Source organism: Chiloscyllium plagiosum, unplaced genomic scaffold, assembly GCF_037043375.1.
Source record: "Chiloscyllium plagiosum isolate Xiang-an unplaced genomic scaffold, Cpla_swu_hap1 HiC_scaffold_14, whole genome shotgun sequence".
NCBI lineage: Eukaryota > Metazoa > Chordata > Chondrichthyes > Orectolobiformes > Hemiscylliidae > Chiloscyllium > Chiloscyllium plagiosum.
In genome coordinates this window covers 19,607,108-19,629,907 of record NW_028270152.1, presented here as the reverse complement: position 1 = coordinate 19,629,907, position 22,800 = coordinate 19,607,108, and the positions used below count along the sequence as shown (strand labels likewise).

At 41.6% G+C, this 22,800-nt stretch overlaps 1 protein-coding gene across 1 annotated transcript in view; it reads left to right on the top strand.

Moving 5' to 3' along the window:
- Positions 1-22,800, top strand: part of LOC122558862 (guanine nucleotide-binding protein G(i) subunit alpha-2) — a 251,113-nt gene that overhangs the window by 109,934 nt on the left and 118,379 nt on the right. The window contains exons 3-4 of the mRNA XM_043707721.2: positions 679-820; positions 11,116-11,276. Coding sequence (XP_043563656.1) covers positions 679-820; positions 11,116-11,276 — 303 coding nt within the window. The remainder of the gene's footprint in view (positions 1-678; positions 821-11,115; positions 11,277-22,800) is intronic.

The following is a 22,800-nucleotide window of genomic DNA, read 5'->3' as shown; positions in this document are numbered from 1 at the left end:
AGAGATATGACATTCTATCAAGCAAACTGCTTATGGTTGGAGTCCAGAATACAATCTCATGTTTTATGGATTATATTCGAAAGCTCAAAGTACACTTGTATGATTTTGTTTAAGCAAATCACTATTTGGTGGTTGATTGGATTGGTCTTTTTATGTGTTTCTCAGTTTCACCACAGACACATTTCACTGATACTCCACTGTTCTCAAACTTTAAAGATTTAGTGGAGATGCAGTGTGTTTTGCTTTGTGCCCTACTAAGGGAGTGTAGTGAGGTGGCTGGTACTGATAGAATTGCCAGCTCTTGATAAATTGGAGCATTTTCCTTAAATTACGTGATCAAGGTGTACTCTCTAAATGAATGTTCAGAGGATGTCAATTAAAACACCTCTTTAAAACCATCTAGATGTGGAGTGCTCGCTCCTAAAACAAAATTTCTCAATTTTGAATCATGGAACTAGTTGTGTTGCTTTTTATCCATGCTGTTTGGTTTGAATTATTTAGCTTTAAGATAACACACGTTATAGATGACCGTTGCAGTAGTGTCAAAGACTGACTGATTATATTAGAAGTCGGTTAGAAGGTAGTGCAAGGCCCGTGGTTCCATGGATGCTACAGTCGGGCTGTTTGGTATAATAAAGTTATGTGGAACTGAAACATTTCTTCTTTGGATTTTTATAGGATTATCCATGAGGATGGATACTCAGAAGAAGAATGTAGACAATACAAAGCTGTGGTATACAGCAACACCATCCAGTCTATCATGGCCATCATCAAAGCTATGGGAAACCTGAAAATAGACTTTGGAGAGTCTGGCAGAGCAGTAAGTCAACTCTGCAGGCAACTTAGTGGATATTTCTTGTAAATTGATCTATGTGTTTGATAAGTGTGCTGTTATGATGACACACACAAGAAGACATAAACATTGCTGCTTTTTATGCGGGTTTCATTTACTGAGAGTTATTGGAGCAATCATTTTTTTTCATTCGTGGGTTGACATGCATCGTTTGGTGGTGAGCAGCTTTCTTGAGCTGTCGGAATCCATGTTGTGTAAGTACGCCCAGAGCACTTATGGAGATGTTCTAGGGTTTTGATGCAGTGAAGGGGTGATGAGTTATTTCCAAGTCAGATGTTCTGTCAAATGGAGGGGAACTTTTCATTCTACATGGGTTTGGAAAGTACTTTTGAAGCAGCATTGGTGAATTCCCACAGTGCGTTTTATAGATGCTACACAGTGCTGCTACTGAGCATCAGTGGTGATGGGCCTGAATAGCACCACATTCATGAACAGTCAAGCAGCTGCTTTGTCATGGATGCTGTCAAGCTTCTTGACTGTTGGAGCTGAGCCCATCCAGGCAAATGGTAGGGTCCTGGCCTGCCTCATAGATGGTGCACACACCTTGGAGTCAGGAGATGAGCTACTGGCCGCATTACTCCCAGCCTCTGACCTGCTCTCGTCGTCATTGTGTTTATGAGGCGAGTCCAGTCCAGTTGCTGGTCAATGGTAACCACCATGATATTGAGAGTGGGGAATTCAGTGATGGTAAGAGTGACTGTGACTTATTGAAGTTTTACATTCACAGCTCATAAACGCCAGGCAATATTACTTGTCACTTTTCAATCATTCCTGAAGAAGGGCTTATGCCTGAAATGTTGATTCTCCTGTTCCTTTGATGCTGCCTGACCTGCTGCGCTTTTCCAGCAACACATTTTTAAGCTCTGATCTCCAGCATCTGCAGTCCTCACTTTCTCCTAGTTGATTTTAACCTACTGCGAATCCTCTTGCAAGGATGCCTTCCTTGAAGAAGCTCTCCTCCTCCCTCTACAAGGATCTCAGTGAGTCCCCCTCTCTCTGCACCCCCAGGTCATCTCCTCTGCCCTGAAGCTCTTCAGCCACTTTCATCCCTGAAGAAGGGCTTATGCCCGAAACGTCGATTCTTCTGTTCCTTTGATGCTGCCTGACCTGCTGCACTTTTCCAGCAACACATTTTTAAGCACTTTTCAATCTAAGTCTGGATATTGTCCAGATCTTGTTTCATTTGGACATGGACACCTTAGATACTGAAGCAGTCTCAAATGATGCTGAACATTGTGCAATCATTGGCAAATGTTGCCCATTTCTGACCGTATGATGTTGTGATGGTCATTGATCAAGCAGATGAAATGGTTGCAAGTAAGAAACTCGTGTGGAAATATCCTGGAGCGGAAATGACTGACCTTAACAACTGCAAGTGTCTTCCTGTGTGCCAGGTGTGACGAAAACCAGTCAAGAGTTTTTTCCCCCCCAATTCCCATTGACACTAGTTTTGCCACGGCTCTTTCATATCACACTTGGCCTTTATGTCAAGGGCTGTCACTCTCCCTGTCCTCTAGAATTCAGCTCTGTCCATGTGAACCAAAGCTATAATGAGGTCAGGAGGTGAGTGGCCCTGGTGGAACCCAAACTGGGCATCACTGAGCAGGTGCTGCTTGATAGCACTGTTGATGACACCTTCCATCAATTTACTGATGATTCAGAGTAGACTGGGGCAGTAATTGGCTGGGTTGGATTTGTCCTTTTATTTTTGTGTACAGGACATACCTGTGGAATTTTTTGCATTGTGTCAAATGGTGCCAAGCTTGACAGTGTCAGGAAACTGTGCGCATGGGCTCAATTTCAAACTCTCTATCTCAAAGTCATGATGCCACTCATAAAGGTTGCACTGTGGATGCAAACAGAAGCAGGGAGGTGGTCGAAAAGAAGAGTGAGAATGTAGAAAAGTGAGGTAAAAGGCTCAGGAAAGGGGCCATGTCATCACCTAGTCTATCTTTCTCTCCTCTTCTCTATCTCCCAATCTTTATCCATTCTCCCACCCCACCTCACTCCTCCTGAATGCAGTTGTTACACATTCCCATATTTATGGGGAATAGTGCACATGCTCTCTGTGTTGGCATACACAGCCATCAAGCTTTTTGTGTTCTTGAAGCTGCACCCATACAGGCAAGTGGGGAGTATTCCACCACACTCCTGACTTGGAGGTGCTGGACAGGCTTTGAGGAGTTAGGAGGTCATAGAGATGTACAACGTAGAAACTGACCCTTCGGTCCAACTCGTCCATGCCAACTAGATATCCCAACCTAATCTAGTCCCATTTTCCAGCATTTGGCCCATATTCCTCCAAACTCTACCTATTCATATCCCCATCCAGATGCCTCTTAAATATTGCAATTGTACCAGCCTCCACCACTTCCTCTGGCAGCTCATTCCATACCCCTACCACCCTCTGTGTGAAAAAGATGCCTCTTAGATCTCTTTTATATCTTTTCCCTCTCACCCTAAACCTGTGCCCTCTAGTTCTGGACACCCCGACACCAGGGAAAAGATTTTGTCTATTTACCTTATCCGTGCCCCGCTTGATTTTATAAACCTCCTATGAGGTCACCTCTCGGTCTTTGATGCTCCAGGGAAAACAGCTCCAGCCTGTTCAGCCTCTCCTATAGCTTATATCCTCCAACCTTGGCAATATCCTTGTAAATCTTTTCTGAACCCTTTCAAGTTTCACAACATCTTTCCAATAGGAAGGAGACCAGAATTGTACGCAATATTCTAAAAGTGGCCTAACCAACATCCTGTACAGTCGCAACATGACCTCCCAACTCCTATACTCGATGCTCTGACCAATAAAGGAAAGCATATCAAATACCGCGTTCACTATCCTATTTACTTGCGACTCTACTTTCAAGGAGCTATGAACCTGCACTCCAAGGTCTCTTTGTTCCCTAGGACCTTGCCATTAAGTGTATAAGTCTAGCTCTGATTTGCTTTCCCAAAATGCAGCACCTTGCTTTTATCTAAATTAAACTCCATCTACCACATCTCAGCCCTTTGGCCCAACTGATCGAAATCCGTTGTAATCTGAGGTAACCTTCTTTGCTGTCCACCACTCCTCCAATTTTGGTGTCATCTGCAAACTTACTAACTATATCATCCTACGTTCATATCCAAATCGTTTATATAAATGATGAAAAGTAGTGGACCCAGCACCGATCCTTGTAGCACTCCACTGGCCACAGACGTCCAGTCTAAAAAACAACCCTTCCACCAACACCCTTTGTCTTCTACTGGTGAGTTACTTTAAACAGCATTTCTAATCTCTGACCTACTCTTGTAGCCACAGTGTTTATACATACATCCCATTCAGTTCTGGTCTGTGCTAACCCCCAGGTTGTTGATAGTGAGGGATTCAGCCATTGTAATGCTATTGAACATCAATTTGATTCTCTCTTTATTTAAGAGCTTGTCATTGCCTGGAATTTGTGTGGTGCAAACATTACTTGCAGCTATCAGCCAACGCCAGAATCTCATCTAGGTTGTGGTGTAGGTGGACGTGGACTGCTTGACAATCTGAGGGGTGGCAAATGGTGCTGAATATTGTGCAATCATTAGCAAGCATCCTCATTTCAGACTTAGGGTGAGGAAGTGGCCATTGGTAGAGCCACTGAAGATGGTTGTGCCAACGACTTTGCCCTGAAGAGTTCCTGCAGAGATGTCCTGGAGCTGACATGATTAACTTCCAAAAATCATAACTATCCTCCTTGGGTATGACTCCAACTAGCTGAGAAATTTCTGTCTGGTTCCCATTGGCTGCAGATTTGCTCGAGCTCCTTGATGCCACGCGTTGTCCAACTGCTGCCCCAATGTCAGGGGCATTAACTTTCACTTCACCTCTTTCATCTACATTTGGACCAAGGCAAAATGAGGTGAAAAGTTGAGTGACCTTGGTGGAACTCAAACCAAGTATCAGTGATCAGGTTATCCCTGAACATGTCAACCTGGTCTAGCAGTTGTGCTGTTTTGGACTTGACCAGATCAGTTGCTAGTGATGTTACTAAGCCACTGTTGGGGATGGACATTGAAGTTCCCCAGTGACAGTACATTCTGTGCCCTTTACCACTCTTGATACTACTTGCAGTTGATGTTCAATGGGAAGGAGTATTGATTCAACAGCCAAGGTGAGGTGCTGGGAGTGATCAACCGGAAAGTTCCTTGCCCACGTTTGACACGATGCTAGGTGATTTCCTGGGGTCCACAGGCTCACTTGGGAGCTGTTGCACCTGGAATGTATTTACCATGTTCCATAGTTATTCAAGTGTGTGAATTTGGCTGTGATAACACCTCTGAACTCCCTATCACAGAAATGCTTTCACGATCTACTAAGCAGAGCCCTGAGAAGAGAGAAGTTTGTCTGTCATGCCAGTGATCTATCAAAATTAGCTGGGAATTTGATTCTCCAGACTTTATCGTCAGTATGTCCGGGTGGAGCACATACTTGGAGAAAATTAAAGCATGGACCACTTTTAATACACACCGATGTTGTAAAGTTAATCATCTCAATCTCCTAAATGGACAGGGTTTTGTAGGATTATGTAATTGATCTGAATATTTTAACAGGTCTGATGGCGATTTTGTAGCTTTCAAACAGCTGAGAATGGCTTCCGGGACTCTGAGATTTGGCTCCCCAGCAGCTTATAAATGAGCGCACTTTTCAAACATTAGCTAACTGTGTTTGTAGAGAATTGTTTCCTTGTGTTTCCAATGCATGAGCATGCTTTCTTTTAAAGAAAATCTGCTATTTAAAGTGTTGTCATTCATTTGTTCAGTCATTGTTAGTTCACATTAAACTTTGGCATTCTGTTGAATCCAGATGTGAGTTGCAAGTCCCACATCCTAATCAAGATGCTTGCTATTCTGCACTGATTTGATGGGCCAAACCTCCTGTAAAAGGGTAATTCTTCAACCTGTGCAACAATAACCTGTTCTCTTGACTTCAGCTCTATGCCACTGACAGGCTCACCTAGGCTTTTGTCACTTCTGGCTTCAATGTCTCCAGTGTTATTGTTATAAGCCTTCCATCTTCCTGAAGCATCAATTTGACCAAAACTTTGTTGGCTGTTCTGTCTGGTGCTAAGCTCCATTTGTCCATCATTATTCCTTGACGAACAATATTAATAAAATGTTCCCCATGTTTTTGGCCTCCTGTACAAACTATCCCATCATATTTTGATTTTTTTTCCCTTGCAGGAGAATATAGAGGGGGAAAGAGGAATTTAGAACTCTGCTATAACCAATATCTCACGTTGCTCTGTCACATTTCAAGACTGAGTATACCTTTTAGGATTGGGAAGCATAGAACATAGCACTGTACAGCACAGGAGGTGGAGGCCTTTGACACACTGTTGTGCCAAAATTTATCTAATTGCTTCTACCTGTCTTTGGTCCATATCACTCCATTCCTTATATATTCATGTGCTTATCTGAAAGTCACTTAAATGCCCCTATCGTATCTGTTTCCACCACCACCACCCCTGGCAAGATGTTCCAGATTCCAGCCACTCTGTGCAAAAGAAATTTCCCCTACCTTAAGTACATGCTCCCTAGTATTAACATTTCAACTTGAATACTTACGGCTCAGCCCTAGGGTGAAATGACCCTCTCAATATTTTTTTCACAATTTCTTTCAAATTTTAGGGTTGAGATAAAATAATTTAATGAAATAATTTTTTCAACTTCTCGATTTTTGCATCTGATTTCTAGCTGTTATTCAAATCTAAACTGTTCCATTATATCATTGACAACTTGCAAATAATTTGAAGGAATAAACAAAGATACCTGTCGTTGTGCTGGACAGTCTGAAATTATCAGCTTTTGGCAATTAACCTGAGTAAATATGAATTTAGATTACTTACAGTGTGGAAACAGGCCCTTCGGCCCAAAAAGTCCACACCGACCCGCCGAAGCGCACCCACCCAGACCCATTCCCCTACATTTACCCCTGCACCTAACACTACGGGCAATTTAGCATGGCCAATTCACCTAACCTGCACGTTTTTGGACTGTGGGCGGAAACCGGAGCACCCGGAGGAAACCCACGCAGACACGGGGAGAATGTGCAAACTCCACACAGTCAGTCGCCTGAGGTGGGAATTGAACCCGGGTCTCTGGCGCTGTGAGGCAGCAGTGCTAACCACTGTGCCACTAGGTGAGAACTAGTTAGTGTTTTACTGTGATTCAATGAATGCCTGATGACTGAATCTTGCATAAGGTACAGATGGTTCTGAAATTCTTGATGACGCAGAGATTACTCAATTCACTCTGGTGACAAACTGTTATTGGGAAAAAAAATTAAGAAGCATATTTGTGTCCTTTGCAGCTGTTGGTTAAAGTGATCTGCAGTCCTTGTGCCTCTAGCCCCAATGTGGAAATTCCTCTCAGGTGTACGAAGTCACAATTGCAAGACTTCACTCTATAATTACACTGACTCCAGTCATTCAGACCATCTCGACCTCATCTCTGCAGCCACATCCCTTCTCCACAGTTGAACCATACAGTCTGAAATGATGCCAGGATTTTATTCTTAGTTATTCTGTTCAGGAGTCCAATCCTGTAGTCAATATCTGAAGGAAGAAAACCTTTTATTAGTTTTAATATGCCTTTTGAGTTTTGTTTGTATTTGTTTCCTTTTCATTCCAACGGTGGGAATTTAGCAATGCTTTCTGTTTTAACCTAGGGGGCGGCACGGTGGCACAGTGGTTAGCACTGCTGCCTCACAGCGCCAGAGACCTGGGTTCAATTCCCGCCTCAGGCGACTGACTGTGTGGAGTTTGCACGTTCTCCCCGTGTCTGCGTGGGTTTCCTCCGGGTGCTCCGGTTTCCTCCCACAGTCCAAAGATGTGCAGGTCAGGTGAATTGGCCATGTAGTGTTAGGTAAGGGGTAAATGTAGGGGAATGGGTGGGTTGCGCTTCGGCGGGACAGTGTGGACTTGTTGGGCCGAAGGGCCTGTTTCCACACTGTAAGTAATCTAATCTAATCTAATCTAATCTAATCTAATCTATCTTTTATACTTCCTTATTTCAGTTTTGAACATCCAGGCTGAAATTCCCTTGTCTCACATCAGTTGTTCGCCCATCCCTTATTGTGCTTTGAATTGGGTGGTTTGCAAAACCATTTCAAACAGCAGTTACAAGAAAACCCGATTACTGTGGGTGTGGAATCGCATGTAGGCCAGAGAGACAGTAGGTGACAATTTCCTTCCCTAAAGAACATAGTTTACCACAGAAGTTTTTATGACAATGAATAATAGTTCATGGTCACCATTAAATTTCACCAATTGCTGTGATAAGATTTGAATCTGCCCCCCACCTCAAAAGGACCTCTAGTTACTAGCCCCATGATGCTGCCAGTTTCCCTTGTTGTCACTCAGATGGTCCCTGGTATGGAGGGATTGTCTTCTCGGCAAAACCTAAACAGATAGGGGCTCTACTCACTGAAGTTTAGAAGAAAGAGAGTTGATCTCATTGAATTACACAGATTCTTCAGGTACTTGACCAGGTTACTGTTGAGAGGATGTTTCCCCTCATGGGAGAATCTAGAACCAGAGGGCATAGACTCAGAATAAAAGGATGCCAATTTAAGGCTGAGGAGGAGGAGGAGGAGGAATTTCTTCTCTCATAGGGTTGAATGTCTTGGAACTCCTTGCCAAAAGATGTGGTGGCACAGTCCTGTGAATATTTTGGCTGAGAGATTCTTGATCAGCTGGGAAGCACGGCTTACTTAAGAAAGTGGGCATGTGGAATGTCGGTTCAGCCATGATCCTGTTGAGGGTTTGAGGGGCTGAACCCTGTTCTTATTTCTTATGGTCTAATCTGTCAACAGCATTGACCAAATGCATGTTTGCTTTTCCTTTCTACATCCGGCACTTCGCTCTTGCCTGCATTGAAAAATCATCTACCCTGGTTAGATTAGATATTAGATTAGATTAGATTAGATTACTTACAGTGTGGAAACAGGCCCTTCGGCCCAACAAGTCCACACCAACCCGCTGAAGCGTAACCCACCCATACCCCTACACCCACCCCTTACCTAACACTACGGGCAATTTAGCATGGCCAATTCACCTGACCTGCGCATCTTTGGACTGTAGGAGGAAACCGGAGCACCCGGAGGGGTCCCACGCAGACACGGGGAGAACGTGCAAACTCCACACAGTCAGTCGCCTGAGGCGGGAATTGAACCCGGGTCTTTGGCGCTGTGAGGCAGCAGTGCTAACCACTGTGCCACCGTGCCGCCCACATCTGCCTGTATATTATATTGATCCAACTTGTTTTCTGTATCTGTGGCCTATTCCAGTTTGGTATCATCAACAAATTCTTTACAGTCCAGGACAGTCCAGTAAATGAGAAACTGTGGTGGTCTCAGCACCGTTTTTGATTGTATTTAGTTGATGGAGGAAACATCTTGACCAATTTTAATGCTCTACATGATGCAGGTTATTGGTTCAGGGTCTGATGAAAACTGAGCTTTACTCTTTCTTGTTGGAATGAATGGTAACTTAGAGGTTGAATTGTGTTTTTATTTAATAAGATTGTGGTATGGTTATAACATTAATGGTTGTCACTCAGATACTTGGTCTATATCTCTTTCCCCTTTCACTGAACACACCAACTGAATTATGGATGAAGCATGTATGGTTTCTTTTTAAAAAAAAACTTAGTGTGAGATTTTTTTAAAAATCCAGTTGCTTGGAAGAACTTTATTTCATTCCTGGCATCCCTTTTAAACCACTTTAGGTAATTTTCTCACCTACTGAAGAAATAATAAGTTAGTCAAAAGGAAAACAGAGGCATGTAGCTGGCCAGAAGCTGGAATATGAAAGATTCATAAGGAGAAGCATATTGACCATTTTGCAGTTAGCCATATTGAATGCTGACCACTTAAACCTTTCATCTGCTTTGAGTATTTCCGACCTTTCCACTTGTGTTGTTTCCTGTGCAGCATTACACTGCTGCTGTAGACGGAGCTAATTTATGTGCTTTGTCAGGATGACAAGACCATGATCCTTGGTTCTTCATTCTAACTGAACAATATTCTTATTGAAATTCCTAGGCACTGAAGTTAGGTTCTTTTTGCATTATCCATAACACTTCCTATAAATGCTTGAGGATTGAACTATTCAGAATGAATTACGTCTTTCTATTCAGTACGGTACAGTTGTGATTACCTATTCTGAAGATGATTAATGATGTATAAATGACAATGTGCCATTGTTTGAGTCTGGGTAAGGAGGAATATGCCTGTATACATTATTTGCTGAAACACTTGCAGAGCAATCATTTATAAAATTAGAACCATGTGGACTAGTTCAATATGCACATAAGTACTGCCAGCTTCAGGATTTTTACAAATATTTCAGAATTAAAGTATTTGACTTTCAGGTGTGACAATGGGAAACTTGACAAGTCAAAGAACCAGAATTCCAGTTTTGAAATATAACAAAGTTAAATCCTGGCTGCTTATCAGTTTCTGAAATATTGTTAAAGCATTAGAGAAATATGGTTAGCATGTTTTAGAATTAGAATTCAGCTTCTTGATTTCCTTTCATTGTTTGGGGAATTGTGTAATCTCAAGTTACTGTTTTGTACTTTCAGGAACTGGAAGCAATCAAAATCCCCTAATTTTACGATCTTAGACTGTAAAGTGATCCTGATGGAGATTGATGCTTTCTTGGTACATTTGGTTGGAAGCAGGAGTAGACCATTTGGCCCTTCAATCCTGCTCCACCATTTGATATGCACATGCCTTATTCTCTCTCTCCATGACAAATTCCCACTTTCTCTCCATACCTCTTAATGCCTTTAATATCTAAAACAATTACCAATCTCTTGACTGCAGTCAGTGCCCAGGTGTCCACATTAATGCTACCAGACATCACAAGACATCGACCCAGAGTGACACATTGGAACTTTCTCTCTCTTGCTTATTGAATCTTAAATGCATTAGTTTGAATGTAGGCAACCTATGCTGTTGCAGGAAGCATTAATTCCTTGGGGTTGAACTACAGTTTTTACATTGGAGGAAACTTTATTCTTCGACTATGCTACATTTGAATCTGGAATACTTAATGTTGTGGTATTTCCCAACAATATACCATGTTAAACATCATCACTGGATGATGATCATGACAGATCTACCATATGTTGGGGGGAGTAGGAGGGGGAAAGAGCTGTCTCAAGCGGGAGAAGACTGTGATGGTGACCATTACTAGAATATTTTAACACGTGTTGCTGTGCTTGTTCTTCAGGATGATGCGCGCCAACTGTTTGCATTGTCCGGTACGGCTGAGGAGCAGGGCATCTTGCCTGAAGACCTAGCAAATGTGATCCGAAGGCTCTGGAGTGACACTGGGGTTCAGGCTTGTTTCGGTCGATCTAGGGAATACCAACTCAACGATTCTGCTGCTTAGTAAGTCTCAAAGTATTTTTTTTCTCCCTATTACTGCCTCCATTTCATTTAGTGGCTCAGCTGAAAGTAATGAATAGTAGATTATATCTGTTATGCGACTACATTTGATATTTGAGGTAACTTCAGTCACATTCAAAGCAACATGTCCAATATTGTGTTGTTTGAGTTGTTGTGAATTTTCCTTGCTCCCAATGTAGCCCATCTTGACATCCTTTTGTCATGGGGTGTGTTTGGGGGAGTGATGGGAGATTGCATTTAATTTCACCTCATTACTCAAATGTATTTTCAGTCTGTCTGAATGTACACTATACAATCCTTAAAGTAACTAAATCTGTTTTTTTGGTTTTGTTATATGTTCTAATATTTATAATTAGACATTCATCTGGATAATGGTCATAATCTCTTGGGAAATTAGATTCAGTTGCTGTTAAGGGAGTTATTCAGTATTTTTTTTTTGAAATTCAAGGCTCAAAATACTTCAGGTAATAAAAAAAGGTTGTTGTTTGTTTTTAAAAATTCAGTCACTTGTATACCCTGTGCTTTCCATGCTCAGTTCCTGAGAGAATGAATCTCGCTCACAAGTCATAAAACAGACTGCTGACAAAATGCATCCTCAAGAAAGTGGATGAATTAAACTGAAACTGAATTAGATGTGAGAATCGAGGCAGATCAGAATCAAATGTGCGCGAATGATCATATGAAAGCAGTCAAGGGATTTGGAACTATGTCCCCAGAAAATTGTTAATTATAATGCTGTGTATTTCAGGTTACTGTTCTAAGATATCAATGACCGACTGAAAGCACAGAATGCCGTGCTTTAAGGAAAATGCTACAATGGAGTGTAAACTAAAGGACTAGCTACAATTGTACAATGATTCGAAATGTGAGAAGGAATTTGGATAGTGATGCTTCTTTTGGTGATTACATTATACTTTTGATAGATGGCATGTGTACTCAAATGTAATTTATTTTCCTTCCTGAACTGGAGTCCTCTACTACTTGGTTAATTAATTTCTCAATGTATAAAAACCTGAATTAATTAAGTCAATGTAAAATTTATGCTTTCGTAGGTTCCAACTGTAGTTACAGTGCCAGTCAATGTAATGTTTCTACTGCAAGTGTAGTTGAAGCTTATTTTCAAAAATAAACTTCAAGAAAGATTGCACAGACAATGATTATGATTAGATCTTAACAACTGGAGCATAATCTGGATTAGTGGTGCTGGAAGAGCACAGCAGTTCAGGCAGCATCCGAGGAGCAGTAAAATCGACGTTTCGGGCAAAAGCCCTTCATCAGGAATAAAGGCAGAGAGCCTGAAGCGTGGAGAGATAAGCTAGAGGAAGACGGGGGTGGGGAGAAAGTAGCATAGAGTACAATAGGTGAGTGGAGGAGAGGATGAAGGTGATAGGTCAGGGGTGGGGAGAGTGTGGAGTGGATAAGTGGCGAGTTTGTTTCAGGACATGGTTGAAGAGCTTCAGGGCAGAGGAAATGACCTGGGAGTTGCAGTGGGAGAGGGACTCCCTGAGATTCTTGATCCACCAGGACTATTCCAGGACACACTGTGGGCTCAAACCTAACCTATGTTAAAAGGAACAGATTTTTTATGTGCACTGCTGACCAAGATGCATCTCATAGGCCCAACCATATCATAATCGATAGTTTAGCTAGGCACATTGAAGCACAAAGTCTTGAATTCAGTGTGCTAACTGTGTGTGTATACATGTATATAGTCATGATTTGGAGGTGATTGTGTTGGACTGGGGATGTACAAAGTTAAAAATCTCAACTCCAGGTTATAGTCCAACAGGTTTATTTGGAAGCACTAGTCTCCTGAGCGCTGCTCCTTCATCAGGTGGTTGTATTGATGAAGGAACAGAGTTCCAAAGCTAGTGCTTCCAAATAAGCCTGTTGGATTATGACCTGGTGTTGTGATTTTTAACCATGGATATAGTGTTAACTCAATAGTAACAGTTGTGGTTTATAATGCTGAGTGCAATCCATTGAACATGGTTGTAAATCGGGCTCAGCTGTCACCTCTCCCATACTTGAGTATGTGTCTAACACTCTCACCATCTGGCATGGTATGACTCTCGTTTACTGCGAGTAGATTACTGAATTTCACTCCCACTTAACTCACCTCCCCACAGCGGGGAGAAAACCTGGTTGGGGGATTAGTGTACTGATTTAGGGGTAGTACATTAAATCTGCAAACAGCACTCAAGTTGACTTTCAAAATTAAGATCAAAATACTTGGAACAGGTAGCGTAAAGAGAATGTTTCCAGCAATGGTAGATTGGTATCCTGACTGAGAGAAATAATTGCATTATAAGAAGCAGTAGAGTACAAAATAGGTCCGTGTGTTGAGATACTTTCATAGTTCATAGATTGCAAATTGGTCCCTTTCTGTGAAGGGGAATAAGGGATGAGATTCAGCATGGTTTTGCTCAGCTATTTTTCCATTAAAGCATGCTACATGTTTTTCTTGATATAAAATGTCACCTGTAGCTAGCCTGCACTCAGACTAAGGAATATGTTTGCTAAATTAGAGGACACTTCCAGTCACTGAGCATAGATTGAGCTTGGATGGAAATGTGTTGCTGGAAAAGCGCAGCAGGTCAGGCAGCATCTAGGGAACAGGAGAATCGACGTTTCGGGCATTAGCCCTTCTTCAGGAAGGGCTAATGCCCGAAACGTCGATTCTCCTGTTCCCTAGATGCTGCCTGACCTGCTGCGCTTTTCCAGCAACACATTTCCATCTCTGATCTCCAGCATCTGCAGACCTCACTTTCTCCTCATAGATTGAGCTTGTTCATGCTCATTTCATTCTGATCTCTCTCGACTATCACATCTATTTAGTTTAATTCATTCACTTTCTTAATGGTGAATTTTACTGGCAGTTTGTTTTGTGAATGTGTTGAGGTTCAGTCTCTCATGAGATTAACATTGATAGCACAGGGAATATAAGTTAATGAATGTTTAAACCAAACACTGTTGCCTTTTTACTGTAAATATGTTGAGCCTTGATTGATCACTATAATTCAGTAATTTATTCTAGTTGTACCAGAATAGGACACTCGTTCATTTAACAAGTTCAAATGTCATTGAAATGTAACCATTGCTTAACTAATTTATAAGAAAAGCATAATGGCTAGATGATTGCAGAGTAATGCATTGAATGTGAAGTGGTTTCCTGACAACACTGCTGGACAGTTCAATTCATCAAGAGGAGGCATAGTATGTATCTTGGGCAGTTGTACTGCCTCAAGCACCCTTGCATGTGATCTCCTTGTGTTCTAGATGCTGTTTGTCTTTTGGCATTTCAGACATGGCCTGAAAAGAGCTCCTTTTGTTTCTACCTTATATAGTTGTCTGAAACTTGCTGTGTGCAGCTTTATGCAAAAGATGTGTGTTTCTAATTTAAAATAATGTTCACTATCTGAGCCTGTGATCTCCCACATTAACATTTACAACATTCCAATCTGACAGAAAGCCAATTCAAATCACTGCACACACTGTTCCCTCCCAAGTTGGGCCGATGTGATCTTTAAGGATTGAGGGCTGCTGGCATTGTCAAGTCTGTGGTATTGATGGACATGTTTCTGTTTATCATGAGGATTGCTGCCTCCTGTTTCTCAAGCTGATGTAGCCAGTCAAAAGTGTATCAATCCCCCACACTAATAAAATTGGTTGCTGTTACAAAACATTAGCTTCTTGCTTATAAGAAAGTACAGAAAGTTGAGAGCTCAGCCCAGACCATCACGGAAGCCAACCTCCCATCCATGGACTCCATCTACAATTCCTCCTGCTGCGGAAAGGTTGCCAACATCATCAAAGACCCCTCCCACCCCAGTAATGCTCGCCTAATAACCTCTTCCGTCAGGCAGAAGATACAGAAGCTTGAACACTCACCATTGGGTTCAAGAATGGCATCTTTCCTGCCATTATTAGACTGGGTCAGAAGTTCAGGACACCAGGTTATAGTCCAGCAGGTTTATTTGATTTGGAGGTGCTCGTGTTGGTCTGGGGTGTACAAAGTTTAAAAAAATTACGCAACACCAGGTTATAGTCCCAACAGGTTTACTTGGAAGCACGAGCTTTCGGAGCTCTGCTCCTTCATCAGGTAGTTATGGAGTTTAAGATCGTAGGACACAATTTATAGCAGAAGTTTACAGCGTGATGCAACTGAAATTATAAATTGAAAAAGACCTGGATTGTTTAAGTCTCTCGTCTTTTAGAATCGACATGGCGCCTATTGTTAAAGTTCACTTCAGAATGTAACTTTAAGAAAGTTACTGAAAGAACTGAAGCCAACATGCCCATTTAAAAGATGAGAAACTTTACAAACAATCCAGGTCTTTTCAATGTATAATTTCAGTTACGTCACACTGTAACCTTCTGCTATAAATTCTGTGTCCTACGATCTTATATTCCACAAACACCTGATGAGGGAATCGTGCTCCGAAAGCTAGTGCTTCCAAAAAAACCTGTTGGACTATAACCTGGTGTTGTGATTTTCTTAAGTTTATTTGAAATCACAAGGTTTTGGAGTGAACTATAACCTGGTGTTGTGTAACTTCTGACCTCATCCACTCCACTCCAGTTCAACACCAACACCTGCACATCATTATTAGACTGATGAATGGACACTCTAACTTTAACAAGATCAACTTTATTTTAATGTTGATCTTGCTTCATACATCTCCTGTACAGCTGTAACCTTTACGCCTCACCCTCTGTTGAAACACCATAAGATCTCTATGTCCTTGCTTGCTATGACCTGTCCGTACTGCTCACAAATTAAGCTTTTCACTGTACTTAGGTACACATGACTACAATAAATCAAAACAAATCCAATCTATACCCCAAGTAACAGATTTTCTTCTTTCATAAATGTGTTTCCATTCATGAATAAAATATCACCAAGTTTCACATTGCTCAAGATGAGGGTGAGCTTTCCTAGTTAGCATTAACATTTTTTTTTAGATTAGATTAGATTAGATTACTTACAGTGTGGAAACAGGCCCTTCGGCCCAACAAGTCCACACCGACCCGCCGAAGCGTAACCCACCCATACCCCTACATTTACCCCTTTACCTAACACTACGGGCAATTTAGCATGGCCAATTCACCTGACTTGCACATCTTTGGAGTGTGGGAGGAAACCGGAGCACCCGGAGGAAACCCACGCAGACACGGGGAGAATGTGCAAACTCCACACAGTCAGTCGCCTGAGGCGGGAATTGAACCCGGGTCTCTGGCGCTGCGAGGCAGCAGTGCTAACCACTGTGCCACCGTGCCGCCCACACGGTGGCAGGGGCGGCACGGTGGCACAGTGGTTAGCACTGTTGCCTCACAGCGCCAGAGATCCAGGTTCAATTCCCACCTCAGGCAACTGACTGTGTGGAGTTTGCACATTCTCCCCATGTCTGCGTGGGTTTCCTCCGGGTGCTCCGGTTTCCTCCCACAGTCCAAAGATGTGCAGGTCAGGTGAATTGGCCATGCTCAATTGCCCGTAGTGTTAGGTATAGGAGTAAATGTAGGGGTATGGGTGGGTTGTGCTTCGGCGGGTCGGTGTGGACTTGTTGGGCCGAAGGGCCTGTTTCCACACTGTAATGTAATCTAATCTAATCTAATTAACAGGCAGTTGCAGCAGCCAACAATCCTCATGTTGTAAACCTCTTCATATGCAGTGCCCTTGAGTCATCTCCTTCTTCTATTATTGTGCTACTGGGATTAGTTTATTTGATATGCAGCTGATGCCTAACCTGGGACCTTCCCCAGGCTCTTATGCAATAATTATTTCAGCTGCTTCATCGGTGACCTCCCTCTGTCATTAGGTCTTAAATAGGGATCTTTGATTGCACAATGTTCAGCAGCATTAGTGAACCCCTCAGACACTGACACTGTCTACAGCCAAATACAACAAGATCTGGACAACATCCAGGCTTGTGCTGACATATGGTATCTAACATTTGCACCACACAAGTTCAGAGCATCACAACAAGAGGATCTAACCATCACCCTTTGACACTCAATGGCATCACCTTTGACAGACCACTCTTGTGTATTTCTTAACTGACTTGAGCATGTTTAGTTCATAGGAGGCTATTCTCTATCTTCATGGGGAGAATCCTATCCTTATTCGAGGATTGAGGCTTGTTGCTTAAGATTGTTATATTAGAACAAAATAACTTTGAGTATCTGTGATGATTTAATTAATCATTTATACAAAGGATAGTATTCATTATTCATTATACAGTTATTGGGCTGTTTTAAATTGAATTTTAATTTAGTGAATAAATTACAAAATATACATTGAATTTTGTCTTTTTATCTGAGGAACCTTGATGTTCACAGCCTTACAGGTAAAGTTGCCATAGTCTGACCAGACCAAAGGGCCACTTCTCATGAGAATGAGAGACACCTGGTCGTGGTTTAACCCGAGGGTCAGCATGTCTCTGGCAAGAGGGGCGACTAAGGAGGAGAGCCCTTCATGGTAACCTCAGTTGGTGTGGGAATTGAGACCACACTGTTGGCATCGCTCTGTATTGCAAAACCAGCCATTCCACAGCTGAGCTAACTGACCCTCTTACTGCTTTAATGACACTGAATGAACATAAGAAAAATTAACTTAATACAAACAATGATTTGGAAGTTCTTGCTGCTAATTCGTTTTCAGGTATATATTTGTAGAAGCTTAGGCTGCTGGTGATAAATGACTGCATTGTGATTTAGATTTAAATGCAATGATCTGTTAGAAACTTACTGGCTTGAAGTTTCTGCTGAAAAAAACAGTTATTACGGCAGCATGGGTGGTAGTTATGCATGGGAACCCAGGAAGGAATCCTCAGGAAATTGAATTTTCTGCTGGACAACTAATTTCTGAACACCATTTATATTAGAGACTTTGGATTAAAATAGGAAAGTTGATCTATTAGTCTATTGAGTAACTGCTTAACTGACCCCATACTTACCTCTGGGCATATCCCAATTACAGATTCTGAGCCAATCTGGCCAGGCCCTTAATGGACTCTGTTCTCCCATTCACCCTGACCTACCCTTCTGACACTCTAATGTCATGTTTACCTTGTGTACTTATGGTTTAACATGTACAGTTCAGAATATGGCAGCTCACTACTTTGGAAAAGGGCGTATGGTTTGTTTTCCTCTGACAAGCTCCATCAGAGTGTAGAACTATCAGGATGGAAGTATGTGAGATTGCTATTCCTTGGAAAATCCAGCCCATTTGCTCTTCAGTATCTGCAGTATTCCTGCTGACTGACGACTAACCACATTTTGTACCACATGCCAGCAGACAAAATCTCTTGTACTTCTGCTACCATCGTGCAGGGATCCTGAAGTAGAAATAATGCATCTCTCAATTACTTTGATTTTGTTTGTTGAAATTACATCTTTTTTCCCCTACATCTTCCAATATTTAAAATTACACATTTGACAAATGGATGTATTTTCCAGGCTAGCCAAACTACCTTCCAGGATACTCAAGTTAGAGGAAAATGTTTAAATTTTCAACCAAGCCGAATTAAATATCTTTGGTTGCTGTTCTAATACATTGTCACTGTTCATTGAAGTGCAAATTGTTCCATGGACATTGATGCAGTGTTGAAGCAGTCTTTTTTGAGCTTTAAATGATTAAGCAGCTGTTGAAGCTGTTTTGTTGAGTAAAAGAAAAGCCAGAGTCGACAGTTTTGATCAGTAAGGGAATCGGGCCTTTTTCAAAAAGGAAAAGGCAAGAAAATGGAGTTGAGGATTATCTGATCAGCTGTGATCTAATTAAAAGGCGATAGCTTTTTTCTGTTTCTATATCTTATTGTCTTATTGTTCTGAGAAAGGGTAATTGGACCCAAAACGTTAACTCAGATATCTCTCCACAGTTACTACCGGACCTGGTGTGCTTTTCTAGCAATTTCTGTTTTTGTTTGGGTCTTACAATTGGATAAGGTGTATGGGAACACAGTTGACTCAATGTTTGCTTCCAAGTCAAATGTCACCATGACATGGCAATAAATACTGAGATTGACTGAAGAAAATAAACTCTAATGTCCTGAATTGTCAGATTCCACTTTGTGCTGTTTTTATGAAGAAAAACATGCTGAATTTTCAGTCAGAAAAGCCTCCCCTTCCACCATGAAGTCAAGTTGAATTTTGGTTTTTCACCATTTGGGAAAAAAAACATGGTGGCAATCTAAATTGATTTAGGGGGTCATGTACGCAGATCACTTATCATTAGCCACAAAAAAAGGTTAATGTTTGGCATAGAAAATGTGTTTTCTACAGCTATACAAAACCTTATTTAGATCATGTCTGGATGTCACAGTTCAGAATATATTGTCCTTTGATAGAGTGCAAATCAGGTTCACCAAAATGTTTGCAGGGTTCCAAAGGGTGGTTGATAAAAAGCAAATAATGTAAACCATGGTTGTACTCCATACAATACAGAAGGTTAAGGGGAGATTAAATGGATGTATCTGAAGTTCTTAAAATTAATTAATGGGTTAGGTGAGGAGTTTGCTGATTGATTCAAGCCATTCGCAAGAAATTGGGAAACACTTCTGGTGATAGTACTGTAGACACACACACTCTCTTACAGCCAGCTTCACTTGAATTCAAGTCCAAATGAGATGGATTTTTTTTTGCTGGCCTAGATTGTTAAGGGAAATAGAATCTGATTAACCATGATCCAGATAAATAGTGGAACAGACATGCAGTGTGCAATGGCCTACTCCCATTTCCTGAATAAAGTAACACGTAGGAGGATTTAAACAGGCCTTGTAGGCTGATTACACCACAACGTTAGACAATTTGTTGTAAAAGCTCATGCATGAATTGTACATGTGCACACTATTTTTTAATAGAGCTACCAGTTTGATTTTGGAGGTTATGCATCAAAGTGAATGGGGTTTTCCTGATTCGCCAAGCCATAGATGAACCAATGGTCCATTACAATAATTGATTGAAAGGGGTGAATATCGCTGTTGACTTCTGTGTGATTCCTATTTTACCGTGAAGATACTTGTTTGACTTTGGTGATATGGTCAGAAATCAGGAATTTGCTCCATAGGGTAATTGTGGTGGCTGTATCTTTGTTTCCCTGACTACAGGGTCGCTACTTGAGAGCCACTGAGGTGCACTTTTTTTTTCTCTCAGCTTTTCTTGTGTTTTCAGAGATTGAAACCACTTGTCCATTAATTGCTAAAACTCATTAATAATTCGGCAGGATGTTTAACGTATAATATAATTATGCCCATGATTAAGTGGTTAATGAGGCAGGAATGTGATAAATGGTTCAATAGTTATTTCCATTTAAAGCTTTAATAATGATTAAAGTAGTGGTGAAAAGGATAGGAAGTCACCACACTTCTTTGATCAGATCACACAGCACTACAAACAGTGCTATTGAAAAATGAAACCAAATGAATGCTTCCATCAGTCAAAGATTAGCTATCTTTCATCCTGAATTGTATAGGGCTGCACTTAACCTCGGAGACCTGAAGGAAAGAGATGGAATGTAATAGAGCAGCAGTTGATCACCAGAGGTCTGCAAGAGGTCTTCTAAACCATGTTACACTGTCTGAAGAAGAGCAAAGGCGACGACCAATTTCAAGAAAAAAACTAAATGAGCCAGTTCTGAGCATTCTTCTAATAATACCTAAAAACAATACCTGGTGGTATTGATTGGCCAGTTTCCAGGTTAAGGAGCCTCTGGAGAAAGAAAAGTTCCCTATAAGCACCTACTTTGACTAGGTTTTTGTGGCTTCATGCTATATTTTGTTAGTGCCACTGTGAAAGTGATTGGAATAGTTTATGACAGTAAAGATGCTTGAGAAACACAAGTTTCGTGTTGAGTAGATTGGCTGCTGGAGGTCCAGTCATCCAGAGGGATAAGATGGAATTTTGTTCCGAATGTTTGTGGGAAATCAAATAGGTTAGATTTCCTGTCACATGAATCTCCCAGAGAGAGAGAGAGAGAGCGCGCGCGAGAGCACGCGAGTGCATCCAATCTTAGGTGGAGAGTGAAAGGGTGGATTTTACGAACAATAAAGGAAAGTCTGAGGAATTTCAGACCTATGAAGAGCATTTCAAAATTGCAGAAGCAGGCAGAGTTATAAAAAATGCACTGCTGTGCCTGGAGATGAGGGGTTACACTTCAGAGAAGTTTAGCAGAACATCACACACAGTTAACTCTGAGGTTGGGTTGTGTTACGGCAGTTCTACAGGGCCTTGGTGAGACCACTTCTGGTGCATTGCAGACAGTTTTTTGGTTTCCTTCCCCAAGAAATGATATATTTGCCATAAAGGGACTACAGTGGCGTTCTAGTTGTCTGGTATTGGGGATGTCAGGACTTTCCTCTGAGGAAAAATTGGTTCGACTGGGCCTGTATTCTCCAGAGTTTTTGATCAGTGGAGATCAGATTGAAACATATAAAATTCTAACAGAGCTGGACAGTAGATGCAGGAAGGATGTTTTCCCTGATTGCAGAGTGTAGAATTAGGGGACACCGTTTCAGGATACAGGGTAGACCATTTAAGACTAAGGGAAAATTACTCCACTCAAAGGATAGTGAGTCTTTGGAATTCTCAACCGCAGAAGGTTGTGGAGACCAAATCTCTGAATCCATTCCAGAGATAGAGAAACATTGAGATTTTAAAGGCATCAAAGTGATATGGGCAGGAAGAGGGAATATAGCATTGAGATTGAGGATTGGCCGTGATCGTATTGAATGGTGAAGCAGACTCACCATTCAACTTTCTACAGAGTTCTGGAAATAACTGCAGCCACAATAACAGCAATGCTCATTTATATAAGCCTATTTTATATAGACTGCTATGACTGACGTCTCTGCCCATTGCTGACAATCTCTAAGTCCCACTGAAAATATTGTCCCTTGCTTCTCCAGCAATAGTGCAGCAGCCTGACCAGGGAAGGTAAATTAATTGTTTGAATGGCAAGATTTTGTATCTCGGAATTATATATAAAAGGAAGAAATCTGCAATATTAGCAATATATGCACTGCTGAGGAGGACATAGTGCAGGAGAGATTTGTTCTGTTTCCATGCCTTTTGTGTTTACTTGATTAAATAAAGTTGGTGTTTAACTCAGTATGCTAATTGTGGTTCTCTGTATACTGGAAGATCTGAAGAAAAATCTTTTCTTGAAAGTGAAGTAAGAAGGGTCAATTTTGGAGGAAAAAAAGCCTCATGTTTTCAATTGACTCAGCATCCACAACTACTTCAACACATTCCACCCTGACCTTAAATTTACCTGGATCATCTCTGACACCTCCCTCCCCTTCCTAGACCCCTCCATCTCCGTTAATGATGACTGACTTGATACCGACATTTTTTACAAACTCACCGACTACCACAGCTACCTGGATTGCACCTCTTCCCACCCTACGTCCTGCAAAAATGCCATCCCGTATTCCCAATGTCTCCGCTGTATCTACTCCCAGGAGGACCAGTTCCACCACAGAACACACCAGATGGCCTCCTCCTTTAGAGA